At 38.6% G+C, this 16,497-nt stretch overlaps 1 protein-coding gene across 1 annotated transcript; it reads left to right on the forward strand.

The window, feature by feature from the left end:
* Positions 1-1,865: 1,865 nt before the first annotated feature.
* Positions 1,866-12,286, forward strand: LOC307164205 (interferon-induced very large GTPase 1-like). Its single transcript, XM_079880709.1, has 5 exons — positions 1,866-1,918; positions 4,472-4,571; positions 4,666-4,722; positions 5,985-6,545; positions 6,631-12,286. Exon 5 carries the CDS (start codon positions 7,163-7,165, stop codon positions 10,682-10,684), a length of 3,522 nt encoding a protein of 1,173 aa, XP_079736835.1. The 5' UTR covers positions 1,866-1,918; positions 4,472-4,571; positions 4,666-4,722; positions 5,985-6,545; positions 6,631-7,162; the 3' UTR covers positions 10,685-12,286.
* Positions 12,287-16,497: the final 4,211 nt, after the last annotated feature.

The following is a 16,497-nucleotide window of genomic DNA, read 5'->3' on the forward strand; positions in this document are numbered from 1 at the left end:
ATTAAGTAGTTAATAGTTGGTTAATAGTGAGAATTGGACCCTAATCTAAAGTGTGACCAAAGTTACATGATAAAGGAGACCTCATGATAAACCTGTTGAGAAAAAAACACCTGTCAAATATACAGTACATACAGTACACAACATACACATAATAGTGAGTCAGTTAGAATGTCTCTGTTAAGTTCTCTAACAGCACAGCAAAAACTCCAGTGTTAAATTAACACTCCTGGGAGTGTATATGAGTCCACACTCAAGAGTGTAAAGCAGGGATAGGCAACTCCGGTCCTGGAGGGCCACTGTCCTGCAGAGTTTAGCTCCAACCCTAATTAAACACACCTGAACAAGGCAATCAGTGTTTTCAGGATTACTAGATAGATACAGGCAGGTGAGTTTTTATCAGGGCTGAAGCTAAACTCTGCAGGACAGTGGCCCTCCAGGACCGGAGTTGCCTATCCCTGGTGTAAAGTGTTAAAATATGAGTGTTAAATTAACACTCAAGAGTGTTAAAGTTAATGAGCTAATTAAGTGATTAATTTAGTAATGATTGATCATTATTGAAGACACCTGATGTTAACAAGCAGAATCACTGAAGGAGAAAATCACAAATTGTAAGCCACCGTTATGGTGATGGGTGTTTGCTTTAGTTGGGCTCTTGACCCTTATACATTTACTTTAGGTTTTGTTTGGCTGCTGTATCTGAGTCATAACTGCCAGATGAACAAAGAAAAAAAGTGATCTGATGGTGTTGGTTATATTATGACAATCATCATTTGAACTTGATCACTGAACTCATTAAGATCCTTATTTCTGACTTAGAATTATGTTGTTGATTACAGCACAACTGTGAATCTGCATAAATATCCAGAATTTTAGATATAATACAAAGGATTTCTTAAAAGTTGTTTTGAAAAAAAAAAAAATCTTTCTTTTAGGCACACGCAGAATTCAAGATTCAGTCTATGCATCTCAACAATGGTGACGAGCAGAATATTCAATTAGGAAAAGTAAATTACATAGACAATTCAGATCATAATTTATTCATACCGCAATGCAAGATGGGAACTATTAATGAGTTGTGATTGGTGGCAGCCACTGCAACATGCTTTATTATTGTCACCATTGTTGAGATTCACAGGCTGATTATTGATGTCTGTGTTTCTAAATAAATTCATTTGAAAGTCTTTTGATCAGAACAATGATTATGAAATATTTTTGGATTATATGAAAAATACTGAAAATCACATGCTGTAGAATCACAGAGCTGCTGTACTTAACAAGTTAAGCCATCTCAATAAGTTTTGTTTTTCAGATCACAATATGATTATGTCAAAACATAACCAACACCATCAGAGCACATTGTCTCTTTGTTCATCTGACTGTTATAAATCAATAACAGCAGACAAGCAAAATTTAAAGTAAACACATAAGGGTCAAGAGCCCAACTAAAGCAAACACCCATCACCTTAATGGTAACTTACAATTAGTGATTTCCTCCTTCAGTGATTCTGCTTGTTAACAACACGTGTCTTCAATAATGATCAATCATCACTAAACTAATCACTTAATTATCACATTAACTTTAACACTCTTGAGTGTTAATTTAACACTCATATTTTAACACTTTACACTTTTGAGTGTGGACTCATATACACTCCCAGGAGTGTTAATTTAACACTGGAGTTTTTGCTGTGTAAATAATGTACTCTGTTTTATTATGCATATAGTTTGTTTATGGTAATCTTCTGATGTCATTGTGCTTCATTCACATTAAGAGAATCATTCTTACATGAATTGTAGAACTTTTACTACCTGAAAGACAGGTTTGTAAGGTCACTGACTCCACCCACACATACAGATCACTTCCTGCTCTCAAGATGACAACAGGGAACTAAACACATGAGCATAATGAAGACTACAGGTATGACACTTTCTTATAAATACTCTGCATGTAATAAGAAATGTAAGTATGAAATGCACTAAAATATGAGTTTATTTTACTCATGAATTTAATTAACTGAACAGACAGGGACATCAGAGAGTTTCACTTTCACTTCTTTCACAGAAACGAATCAGTGTGTAAATCTGTGTGTAAAAGACTGTGATCAGTGTTGAGATGCATGAATATTTGCTGATGTGTAATTAAGTTCAATCTTTTGCTATTAAAAGAGTGGCTTATTTCTGTCCTATATGAGAGTGTTATCAGTGTGTGTTTGTTCAGTGGGAATCAAACCTGTGACCAGAGTTGTATAGTCCAGGGGTCAGAAATCCAGGTGATTGGAACGAAATTCTGAGCAGGACTTTTACTTTCTGAACCTGGACTTTACACCTCTGAAGAGAACAGAAAAAGAGACGAGCAGAAACACAAGAACTACAACTGACTTCAGCCACAGCCTTAGATGAAATCAACTGAAGAGAAAAGAAGACATTAAATCTGTGAAGATCTCAGCAGAGGAGGATTAAACAACTCCACAAACAGCATTACCAGCTTCACTTATTACTAACCAGACTGACTTTATTTCTGTTAGAACTCCTTATTGAGATGTTTAATTTGAAGTTACCATAACAGTGATTAGCGTTTCCATTAGTTGGGCTCTTAACTCTTATTAAGTTTATTGTCTCTTTTGACTGCTGTGACAATGTGTCTATCAAACACATTTGCAGCAGCAAAGAAAGCTAAATTTAATCGAGGCAGGTGATGTTAGTAACCTGGTAATGGTTATGTAATCATGATTCTATTGCCTGAATTACTGATGAAATATGTATAATAAAATTATTTTGTATAATATATATATATATATATCATAAACCCTGTGTTACTGCAGCATGAGATCAAGCAGAACTATACCTATCAGTTGAAATATTTTAACAAACTTGTTTTTTTACCTATCATGTGACACACACTTATCAACAATCAGCGTATGTGTCTCAACAATGGTGACAATCAAAAATATTCAGATAAACTGATCAATTCTGAACATTACAAAAAAGCTACTAAATGTCACTAAAAAAACAACAGCAAAAACTAAAAACAAATATTTAAATTAAACAAAATAATAGGACAATTCAGCTGCATAATTTATTCATGTTGCAATGCATGCTGGGAGTTTTGTATTATGCTGGTACCCAGCATGCATTGCAGCAAGGTACTTTTGATTGTCACCATTGTTGAGATTAATACGCTGATTGTTGATGTTTGTCATAGTAGATTAAGGTTTAATGCTCAAGTTTATAAAATTCTTCAAACTGATACCTATAGTACTGCTGTATCTCATGCTTCAGTAATACAGGGTTTGTGTTTTGAAAAAAATGTGGATGTGTAAATAACATAATATTACTGGATCTCATTCTACAGTAACACAGGGTTTGTAATGTGAAAATATTAATGGAACACAATTGTTAGATTTGAAAAGCGTCAGTGGAGCAGGATACTTCATGATGATTATAAAACCATCATCACCTGATATCAGTTCACTTTAGCTTTCTTTGCTGCTGCAAATGTGTTTAACAAACACACTGTCACAGCTGCCAGAAAATGCGAAAGATATAATCAGAGTTAAGAACCCAACTAATGGAAGCACTAATCACTGTTATGGTGACCTCAAATGAAACACATTAGAGTTAAACCTCTGGTAATTCTCAATAAAACTTCTGTAGACGTCTGACAGAAATAAAGTCAGTCTGGTTAGTAATAAGTGAAGCTGGTAATGCTGTTTGTGGAGTTGTTTAATCCTCCTCTGCTGAGATCTTCACAGATTTAATGTCTTCTTTTCTCTTCAGTTGATTAAATATTAGACTGTGTCTGAAGTCAGTTGTAGTTCTTGTGTTTCTGCTCGTCTCTTTTTCTGTTCTCTTCTTTCCTTCAGTGATTCTGCTTGTTAACTTATTAAGGCTGAGATGACTCCATATTTAATATACACAGATTTTGTGGCTCAGATAAGGTCCAGTTCTGGTTTATTTATTTACTCTTGGCTGACATGTAGTCAGAGGTGTAAAGTCCAGGTTCAGAAAGTAAAAGTCCTTCTCAGTATTTTGTTCCAATCACCTGGATTTGCTAATTCAGACAGGAGAGATAACTAATTAGTGTAATCAGCTGACTGAGTTCATGGGTGGAATAAACTATGGCAGGACTTCTACTTTCTGACCCCTGGACTATACAACTCTGCCTGTGACCCACTGCAGCTTTTCAGGAAGAGCTTCATGTTCTACTGGTTGAGATTCATAGTTGAATAGAAAACTGAACAGCAACAACATACACAAAACTACAGAAAAGTGGTGGATATTTACATTGTCCGAACTAATGAACAAAGACGGTGTTATTGTTTGAAAATCCCTGAAATCTCTCACAGGACGATGAAGAGACAGACATCACATGTCAGAAGTCCCTAATTTTATCTGCTCACATCCAACCACAGATGTGCAGATGTCCATTGGACATTTTCTGAGTCTCATGACTGTGATGAATCTCTTACAGGATGATGATCAGGCAGACCTGAGAAACCAGGGAAGATGATCGACTGAAGACTAAAGAGAGAGATGGAGGAGAAAACATAATATCAAAATGTCAACCACTGGTGAGAATCAGAGGGATGATAATTAATCAAGAAAATTTTCATACAATTACTGTGAATGAGTCAAATATAATGCAAGACTTTTGTTTGAATACAGTGATTGTTGCCCACAATCCTCCTCGCAGGAGACACAGCAAAAGTGAACCTCCTATGAGTAAGTCTTTATCTACATACAGTAAATGCATGAAGAGTGTGTCAAAATTATGGGCTATTTATCCCTATCAAAACACAAGTAATTAGCCCCTTACCAGAACCAGGGTACTTTCAATTGGGAGGTGGCTGTCCTGAACCCTTAACCCCTAAATTTTATTTTTAAATCATGAAACTTTATGAAAAAAATGTATTCCACATTTTCATGTCACTACTAAAACAGTGTGTGTTTTAGTCCATTAGCTGAGACTGATTTTAACCACACCCCTACATTTTTGATCATGAAATATTTCTGTTTCCCTCTCTCTCATAGCCTCTCTTTCATTATAGATAGTATCATGTTGAGGGAAATGTGTTCAAAAGTCTGAAAATCTGTGTGAAACTTTAGGGGCCATCACTACCAAACACCTTGTTTTCTGCAGTTAAGCAACTTTGCAACTGCATTAACTTTTTTGTGTGTATATCCATAAAATTGAGTTTTTATGTGTGTGTACAAATGTTCAGAACTGTGCTAGGTAGCCATGTGCTGGTTATCATCTTTGAGCTAGGCTCAAAAGTATCTTAAAATTGTCACTACCGAAACAGTCACTATATGCATCATTGTTTTGGTAGTGACAAAAGCGAACACATACTCATTTATTTGGGGGAAATAAACAAAATATTTGTGTAGTTATGCAAAACATTAGTATGTTTTAGTAGTGCTTTAGTACACTGTAAAAAAGAATACATTGATTTTATTGATATCTAATTAATAAAAATGAGGCAACAGATTACAAACAATATTATTAATTAAATTTAACAAATTAGAATTGAGTAATAATTAATCAAATGAATTCCTTTAAAGGTAACCATTTAAAATGAGTAAAATGTACAAAATATCTTTTATTGCCAACATTGAAGACACCTGATGTTAACAAGCAGAATCACTGAAGGAGAAAACCATAATTAAAGTCACCATTGTGGAGATCAGTGTGTGTTTTAGTTGGGCTCTTGACCCTTAAATCATTTACTTTAAGTTTTGTTCGGCTGCTGTACATGAGTTATAACAGCCAGATGAACAAATAGAAAAGATGATCTGATGGTGTTGGTTGTGATTTAACATAATCATTATTTCACAATCATTAGACCTGAATCACTGAACCTCATATAGAGTCCAATTTATGAGTTAGGTGAACTATATGTGATTCTGGTTATCTTGATCTGTGATTTTGTCATTGTATGATGTGAGGATTGTGAATATTAAATGTCTGATTTCACTCTTTGCAGTGAGGATTGTTCTGCTGGGAAAGAGTGTGTCAGAAAACAGTCGAGTGGGAAACTTCCTGTTGGGGCGAGCAGCGTTTGACAGTGAAGCTCCTCCAGATGTTGTAGAGAGAGTCGGAGGAAGACTGAAGAACAGACATGTGACCATCATCAACAGTCCTCAGCTGCTCCACACACATCTGTCTCTCCGTCAGATCACACAGACAGTGAGAGAGTGTGTGTATCTGTCTGATCCAGGACCTCATGTGATCGTTCTGCTCCTCAAACATGATCAGTGTTCAGCAGAAGATCAAGAGTGTGTGGAGAAAGTGCTGGACTCTTTCTCTGAGCGGGTTTATCAACACACCATGGTACTCACCACACAAGAGCTGACTGAAACCAATGACATCCTACAGAAAATCATTCAGAAATGCTGCAACAGACACTTCAGTCTTCAGAGAAGCAGCTCTCCTGATGATCTTCTGCAGACGTTTGAGGACATTGTGCAAATGAATGATGGACGGCACCTGGTTTGTGCTGAAGCTTCACAGTATTTCTTAATGACTCAACATGCCACAGAAAGATGTGAGTTTGAAAATATTATGATGATATTTGTTGTGATAAATTAACTATAATAAGAGGTGTTTTCATTTTATTCTTCCTCTATCAGTTTCAGAGGGAGATAAGCTGAATCTGGTTGTGTGTGGGAGCGACGGCACATTAAAATCCTCTATATCAGTGCAGATCCTGCAGCAGAAAGACAGAAGATCAGACGTGGAGCTTCATGGTCGTGTGCTCAGTCTGGTGGAGCTTCCAGCTCTGTTCAACACTCAGCTCTCAGAGGAGGAAGTGAGGGAGAAATATCAGAGACTCTATTTATTCATAACTATCTGAATAAATATTTTCATATATTTCACACTTTAAAGATCTAAAAACCCTGAATAAAACATGTATTATTGTTTTATTTATGATAATACATTTATTTTTTGTTTTAGTTTACTGTTTCATTGTGTTTTAAACAGGGAGAAAACAAAGACATTGGAACAGGAGTCACAGCACTTCTATTTCAGATACTTCATCTTCACAAGCGCCACAATAAACTGAGAGCTGCTTATGTTCTTCAGATATCTGCACATTTATTACAGTCCCATGAGTCTTGTGCTGAAGAGGAGCTGGTTCAGACTTTCATACAAAAACTACTGATGATGGACTACAGGGCAAGATACATTAAAACTAGAGAGACCAATCAGGAAGATCACGCTCCACAAAGAGACAATGACTCTTCTGAAGATGAGAGTAATATTTTCAATGCTTTCTTTAACAAAGGAATCAGTCAATCTGAGTGCATTCACCCGATGGATGTTCAGATGGCCGTGTTTCATTGTGCTGATGGTTTCCTGAAGCAGCTGATGGTCACTAAACTGTCCCAGTGTCAGTACGCTCTGCCTCTGCTTGTTCCTGATCCAGTCACACACCAGATTGAGTTTCCTCTCTGGACATTCAGACAAATCAACAAGAGCTGGAAGAGGAGAAACACCAACAATGAAATCATCAGTCAAATCCAATCAGTCTACAAGACAAAAACTCCAATGGTGTCTTTCTTCAGGTTTGGCTCTGTGTCTTCATCCAAGTCTCAGCTGATGAACAGTCTGATCAATGAGAAACACAACACGTTCTTCCACAGGAACTACCCAGGCAGCAGCAGAACCAGAGTCCTGATGGATGGAGTGGTGGAGATCGCCTGGTTCTGCCCCTCTGGGAGAAACACGGATAAATTCACGGACTGTGTTGCGTTCTGTAATCTACACGGTGATGCAGGAGAACATGAGAAACAGCTGCAGATCCTCACTGAAATGGCCTCAGTTAATGTTGTTCTTCTACCACAACTTCAGAGGAATGACACAAGCTTAATAAAAGTTCAAAAACTCTACAAGGACTCAAAGCCACTTATTTGTCTTTTTACTGAGGATGTTTCAACTCTCATTGAGACACGGAAAGGAAAATACAAGATTGGTCTGAAAGACAGAAATCAATCGGATGTATCTGAAGAACTCAGAATAGCTATAAATATTTGTCTCTCATCTTCAGAATCATCTTCTACTTTCAAACTTGAAGATTTGTCCAAACACTCAGACATCAGAGTAGATGAGGAAGATGATGATGACTGCAGGAGAGGAAGAGAAGCAGCACAGCAGATGATGAGTTTACTGGAGAAGAAAGATCTGACAGAAATCAAAGAATCATTTCTGCCTCATCAGGGGAAACTGTGGCGTCAGTGGAGTCAGAAGAATAAAGAACTACATCGACCTCGAGCATATGAGACAGAAATGGACATCAGTAAAAAACGAACAGAGATGAAGAATATCCGTGAACAGCAGCATGAATCTAACATCAGTGAGTTTATGAAGTTCTTCATTAAAGAAATGAACACAGATACTGGAGATAAGATCTATTTCATTAAATGGCTCGGAATCATCATGGATGAATATATCTCAGCTGACCTTTCTGATCTACATCATAAGTGTAATGAAAAATGGTCAGCAGTCTTAAAAATGAAAGAGAATCATGATGAATCTGAACAACTCAAAGCTGAACAAGCAGAACTTGAGAGAATATCTGAGGATCTTCAAGCTGCAGCCTTTGGTTTGGAGCACATCATGAGGGAGATCGGTCAGATCTATGAATCATGTTCATCTGTGAAGAAGAACAAGAAAGATCTGCAGTTTGACTTCTCTTCTCTCCCGAGTCTTGCAGCAGAGATGATGATCTCTGGATTTCCACTGGAGCTGATGGATGGAGATGCTGCTCATGTTCCTGTGATCTGGATCTCTGCTGTTCTAGATAAACTCCTCCAGAAACTGGGAGATCAGAGGGTCTTTGTGCTGTCAGTTTTAGGGATTCAGAGCTCTGGGAAATCCACCATGTTAAATGCCATGTTTGGACTCCAGTTTGCCGTCAGTGCTGGCAGGTGCACCAGAGGAGCTTTCATGCAGCTGGTCAGAGTCTCAGACGAGATGAAAACACAGATGAACTTTGACTATATTCTGGTTGTTGACACTGAGGGTCTTCGTGCTCTAGAACTGGCTGGAAGATCAACAAGACATCATGACAATGAATTGGCCACATTTGTTGTTGGTCTTGCAGATTTAACTTTGATCAATATCTTTGGTGAAAGCCCAGCTGAGATGCAGGACGTTCTTCAGATTGTTGTTCAGGCCTTCCTGAGGATGAAGAAGGTCAGACTGAATCCCAGCTGTGTGTTTGTGCATCAGAATGTCTCAGACGTCACAGCTGGAGTGAAAAATGAGGAGGGAAGGAGACGACTGCAGGAGACACTGGATAAGATGACAAAACTCGCTGCTAAAGAGGAAGTCTGTGATGCAGAGTGTTTTAGTGATGTTATTAGATTTGATGTTCAGAATGATGTGAAGTATTTTGCTCATCTTTGGGAGGGCAGCCCACCGATGGCACCACCAAACCCAAACTACTGTGAGAATATTCAAGAACTAAAGAAAACTATTATGTATCATGCCTCAAAATCACATGGAATGAAGCTGAAACACTTCAAAGATCGTATTAAAGATCTCTGGGAGGCTTTACTGAATGAACGCTTCGTCTTCAGCTTCAGAACTCCTCTGGAGATTTCAGCCTACAGGAAACTGGAGACTGAATACAGCAAGTGGTCCTGGAGTCTTTGCAATTCCATGATGGAAACTAAAAACAAACTACACATCCAAATAGAAATTGAAATAATTCATGAAGTTGAGGAAACTGATCTTCAAACAGAACTGAAAAAGACAAGTGAAGAAGTGGAGAAATCAATGTCAGAATTCTTTGAGAAAGACACAGATGCAGAAATACTGATTCACTGGAAATCTTCATTTGAAATCAAAATCAAAGAAGGTCAGGAAAATATTGTGAGAGAAACAAAGAGGAAATTAAATGAGATTCTTCAGCAGCGAGACCAGAAGAAAAAGATTGATGCTCAGAAGACACATCATGAAAACACTCTCTATGAAAAGAGCAAAGAACTTCCCTTAAAACTCAAAGACAAAACAAATGATGAACAAACACTTAAGAAAGAATTTGATTTGTTTTGGGAACAGTGTGTGAAGAAGATCATCAGAGACACTCCTGCAATCAGAGACATTGACATTATGAGAGATGTGAGAAAGATCCTCAGTGACGTCTATGAAAGTATTTATGTAGACCACTGGAGTGAGAGCAGGGAGTACAAGGATATTTTCACTGTGAGGAGTTATTCTCACTATGTTATTTTCAAAAGGTCCAAACTAAGAGGGATTGTAGATGTTGTAAAGAGTGCTCTCACAACATATCAAGAAACTATTGGATATCATCGAACACTTTCTCCAGAAGATGAAGCTCAGATAAGATCATTAGTAACAGATATTGCTCTGCAGACACACACAAAGATTCAGTCATTTAACATTTCAAAGATGGGATACAACATCTGTTGCATTCAACTACTTACAGATTACATCAAGAGGAGAGTAACAGAACATCAGGAAGGACAAGTGAGATATCAGTTCAAGAATGAATTCTTCATGGATTTGGTTCTTTCCATCTTTAAGAGAGCAAACAAGATGATCACTGAACAACACAGACTGTTCAGAGATGCCAATGATCCTGTAATATATCTTGAAAAGAAGAGAGAAGAGTACTATAGTATATTCCAGAAATACTGTCATGGAGCAAAATGGTAAGATGCTCTGTCAGACATCTACTGGATTTGTCTCAAAGCGTCATTTAATCTGATAAATAAAACAAACATATCTCATAAAATGTTTTATTATATAATGTGATTAATATGTCCAATGTTCCATTTACTTACTATTGTAACGAATGAGACCAAATCAGACACTATTATTTGGTACATGTACCATAAAAACTTTCAAACTTCTCTGGGATCTGCGTCCCATCCCCCAAACAGGACAAGATGGTCCCTGACAATGATCAGATAAGTAGCAATGTGAATAGGGCCTGCTACAAAACCTACAGAACACATTAGAACAGACTCTCCTGCATTCATTTATTGATGAACTGACATGAAATTAACTTGCATTCCAGAACATTTTGTGAATGATTTACTGTTGTGTGTTGTGTCTTTTAATACTATTATCTGTTGATACTATTATCCCTTTGATACTATGTATTTTATTACAGGACCAACGGTCAATGTAACCCTACTTATACCATGTTTCGTCTATAGGCTAAGTTGGTACTTGGAAGATCGAAATGATTGTGTACATGATATGCAGATAGCTGTGAAACATATTAGTGTTACAAGAATCTTTCTTAGTTTCTTCATCAAACATTAATTCAGCATGCCAGTTCGAGTGAGCACGCTCAAGACAAAGGCTCATAAATCGTCATCACAGAGGAAACTCCCACCAGAAATTCCACGGACTTTTCCCTCCAGGGACGCACGCCGGTTAACTAAGACACTTGCGCTCCTCGGCTGTGAACCGCTCCTGGCGTGCGCCTGGCAAATCCGCCGTTATAATAGGAATCCGATATAGAACAAGCACGTCTGCTCTTAAAGGGAATATGAGATGACGCTCTGATTGGTTTATTTCACGTTACGCCCAAACCACACCAATGAATAATGAAGCTACTTCAGACCAACCCATTTTAGATTTGCGTCGGGCGCAAGAGTCATTTATCCCGCCGGTATAGCAACAGCACCCAAGATCACAAAGTTACTTGCGTTTTGCGCTTGATACTTGGATTTCAGATCGTTAAAATAGGGCCCTTGGCATTCTCGGTACGTTCAGGGTGCCGTGCTGTCCAGCGTGGCCTCAGCAGGCCTCGACTCACAACAGCCATGTGCTCAACCTCAGGAGTTCCACATCTTCATTCAATGCAGAAGAAGTCCATCACAACTCCCACCATTTGCTCTGCGTGTCCTCTCCGGCCCAGGGCTGGCAGGCCACAATCTGCACTTCAGCCATGAGAACAATGTCGAACTAACCACGAAAGTCCAGCATATCTTCTCCATCCAGCGGAGAAGAAACGATTGCAAATTATACAGTGACATTTGACACTCACAGACCCATCAACGAACCCAATCTTCAACCACTTCAAGAATTGACCATGCAAGTATCAATTTAATGAGGTGCTCTGAAAATGATAAGCTTATGGTTCTTTTCAATGTTAAATAGATATTTTCCATAGTTCTATATCCTGCTTCCGGTTCCACATCACTCACCCCCTTTACCTATGCATGTATGTATGTATATATGTATGTATGTTTGTTTGTTTAGTGTTAGTTATGTTTCTGAGTTAGTTAATAAAACTTGTGCACAATATGGATTTGGTTTCTAAGTGTCTCTGCTTGCATACAAAGTCCCTTTTAGGATCTTGATCTTGTTACATGCTTTAAGCGCTGTACATGCTAAGAAATAATTATTTTACAGTGTCCATGAAAGATACACTTTACTTAGAATAAATGAATAATCAAATAGTTCGTTGGAACTGATTAAGTGATTGTAATATTAATTTAGCTTACCTCAAAGTTAATCTAAATTAACTGACCCAAATATTAATAATTAATCATAATTGGTAATTATGGATTATTATTAATATTTCCCCTTTGAGCTAATATCATTACACTATACACATTAAATTATAGTAAGAACAAAACACATCTTCTCTCATGTCTTATTGAAGTCCTGGACAAATCCTAAAGACATTTTATGACCAAATCATGCAGAAAACCAACTACTTCCAAAGAGTTCACATAAAGTGTTGCTACAGTAACTGAAGACATTCAAACCTCCATTGTTGATTTAGGGTGACTTTGAAGGTGTGCTTTCGATTTGTCCCATCTGATCACTTTAAAAACACTGGCAACACAAAAGGACAGTGGACAGTGTTGATACAAACCTTTTTTTGGAAGAATTGGAATGTTAAATATAACACATTAAAAGTAGTTCAGTAGATAGCAGTTAAACACTTTTAGTTTATAAATTAGTCTAACGATTGATTAAATACACAGCAGAGATTCAGTTCAGCAACCGACAACTTTTTTTACAGTGATCTCTTAGTCAACCACATTTTTTTTGTCGACATTAACTCTGCCAACTTCTGCCTTGAAACTGCTGACATGTCATTAATGCCGGACACTTTTTTTTCTTGAAACTGCTGGTCTGTTATTTGTCACACTTGGAATAATAAATAGGCCAAATCAGCCTGGTTTTATGGGCAAAAAAACCCTGCTTTTAAATGGGAAGCTTGACATTGCATAATATACACAAGTGAAGTGCCTTATAATCAGGAGTATAACCTGACACGTATCTCTAATTGGTTGTAATTCTATAGTGGTGGAGGATGAACTGAATTTTTAACAAATGCATAATTTGAAAAAAACAAACAAGACAGTGGGAGAGTCACACAGGTTTCAGGTAAAATATGTAGTTTAAAGAAATTCACGTAATAAAAAAAAAAAATAATAATTAAAACCTAAAGCCTCTGGCATGCACTGGTTCTGTCAGCTGCTGCTATTGGGTTATAACAGTTTAAGGTTACCGAGGTGAGACACCAGTAGATGTAAATCAGATATATTATTATTATTATAGAAGCAAATCATTTTTATCATTTAAAAACAGGTCAGATTAACTGACATTTGTATACTCCCTCTTTGTTTTTTTTTTCCTTCCCTTTTTGCAATTGAGAACCTAAAACTGCACTCATTTGCAGTTTTGACCTTATTTACAGCCCCCTGCAAGCTTTCCCTGCCTCTATCCACACACACAGATTTTAGGGTTTTCTCTAACATACACACTCAAGCACTGCAAGTACTCACATATGTTAATTTGCACACATCACAGCTAAGACAAAAATGCCAATGTTCAACTGTCTGTTACTCATTTTTAGTACATCACACTATACACTTTATAAAAATATGCATATTCTTACCTTTATGATACTGATATCAAGTAACTTTCAACAATCAATATCTAATACAGATATACTAATGAAAAATATCACACACCCTTACTAAAAAACATCTGTGCATTAAAATGAATGTAAATTTCTATATTTATATTGATGGTCACTTTTGGAAATTAATGTGACTTTTTCAAACTATGACATTGCAACTGTTACCAGCTGGAGTGCCCTTGAGAGCCACCAGAGGGCACTCCACACCAGACTCTCACGTACACTCACAGACTACATTAGGCCGCTGTACGTGAGCTGTATCATTCAGTTTCGTTCCGACAAACGGGGCACTACTTTTTCTTTTGCTCAATATGTTCAACGTTAATAAAAGGTATCCAAGCAAAAAGTTCTCCACGCATTATCCAGCAGTTAATGAGAAAAGTGTAATTTATTGGCGCACTATATTGACCTGCGTTTTGAGACATTTAAAACTGTTGAGCTAGATTTTCAACCAATCAGCATCGAAAATGTAAGTAGGTCAGAGCCGAAATCAAGCCAATATCACTACGCACATGTAAACATGGAGGAGGACCAGTGGCGTAACGAGCCAACATCGGGCCCTTAAGCAGGATTATCAAGGCGGGCCCCCCTACTACAACACGTGATGACGTTACGCGTGTAGCACGCCCGCCGTCCGGCTGGCGGTACTGCAGTAAATGTTCTGTTTGATTAAAACAAAGAGACACAGACAGTTGTGCTGTTGTTAGCCACGAGTCGCTCTTGTAATGGCGTCTTCTGCTACGCGACTCAAAGTTACCCTCAAACTCTCCGCTCAGCACATGGTCTCCCCCTAATGTCCGCTGAGGGTATTACGCACCAACAGTACAGCATACCAAATTGTCTCTGAGCATACTCACAGTAGTTGAAACAATATCATCAAAATAATAAAATAAATCAAACACATCAAAAGAAAATAATTATTCCTGTGACTATACATACAGGGTGTCACACTCTCCCCGACAAAAGAAATGGCTCCAAACAACACTGACCCTTTTAAATCTTAAACATCTTTCTCAATAACACAAACATTCTCCTCACATTGTAAACAATTTAAAGACCTCTGTGTCAATGCGCAATGTATATGTGTGTGTGTTTTCACCCTGTTTTCTTTTAGGTACTAATTCTCTAGTATCCACTAAAGGCAGCATACGATTGTAAAGTAGGATAGGACCCTATCTGATAAGGCAGTGTAGGTGGGATGTGAGCACAAGTTACATATACTGGCCCCTGTACCCCAGAATAATACGGTAACTGCTGTGCCTGCATAAGTTGAGCAGCCCCTATCTCCGTAGGCAGTTCATAATTAGGCTGACCCAATGAGGGGTAAGTGAAGACCCGTGTGGGCTTTCGTTCTCTGCTAGATCTTCTGACATATCCATCTCCTGCAGCATTTCCCATTGGACTAACCATTTGTCTTTCTTCCTCACTAGGTACCATCTCTCCCATCTCATCATTCATCCCATCAGATTCTGGTGCAGCAGGTAAGTCAGTCAAGGAGTGAGTTGTCACTGGCTCAGGTAAGTATTCTTCCTCTACCCCTCGAGCAATCTCTCCATATCTCGCAGGTCCATCCTCACCACTTCCCCGTCTCCAACCTCCTCTTTCGTAAGTGTCAGGTATAGTCCTTCTCTGCTTAGATCTCTGCTGTTCAGAGGACCGCAACCAGTAGTAAGCTCTCGGAGCTTCGCTGTCATCTGAACATGAATCACTTGAATTTGCTCCTTCAGGTTCCCTTGCTGATCTTAACAACCTCTGTTTTCTTCCCTTAGGTCTACACGAGTCATTTGCTCCAAGAGGTGGTGGGTCTACAGGTAGGTCATTAACCAGATGGAGCAGGTTCCGATGCAAGGTACGTATCACTGCTGGATTTTCACCTCCACTAGACTCAGGGTACACTTGATAGACTGGTCCATCACCTATCCTCTCTTTGACCACGTGCACTGTTCTCTCCCAGTATGATCTTAGTTTTCCAGGCCCGCCCCGTTCACTTAAGTTACGGACCAGAACTCGATCTCCTGGCTGCAGCACAACACCTCGAAGATGCCGGTCATAGTATTTCTTGTTCCGTGCGCTCGCTTGCTTGCTGTTGTCCGAGGCTAGTTTATACGCTTCAGCCATCCGTTGTGCCCACTTCTCTGCATAATCCCGAGGTGAGTATTGGTCTTCCTCTGCTCTCAGACCAAACAACAAGTCAACGGGCAAACGCGGATGACGTCCATACAGGAGGAAGAATGGAGAGTACCCCGTCGATTCATGCTTAGTGCAATTATAAGCGTGCACAACCTTCGGGAGGTGGTCTTTCCATTGATCCTTTTCCTTCTCTTCCAGCGTCCTCAACATCTGTAACAAGGTGCGATTAAACCGTTCTGCCGGGTTTGCTTGTGGGTGATAAGGCGTCGTTCTGGAGTTACTGACACCTGTTAACCGCTGCAAAGTCGCGAAGAGATGATTCTCGAATTCACGGCCTTGGTCGTGATGAAGTCGGCAAGGGTAGCCGAATCTCGGGATAAAGTCGTTAAATATCCTCTCAGCCGCCGTCCTTCCAGACTTATCTCTGGTCGGGTACGCCTGGGCA

The sequence above is a fragment of the Squalius cephalus genome (assembly GCF_949319135.1).
Source record: "Squalius cephalus genome assembly, chromosome: 1".
NCBI classification, from domain to species: Eukaryota; Metazoa; Chordata; class Actinopteri; order Cypriniformes; family Leuciscidae; genus Squalius; species Squalius cephalus.

Bases quoted from the DNA above. Each gene is read 5' to 3' on its own strand.
- LOC307164205 (XM_079880709.1), top strand. From the start codon at position 7,163: ATGATGGACTACAGGGCAAGATACATTAAAACTAGAGAGACCAATCAG.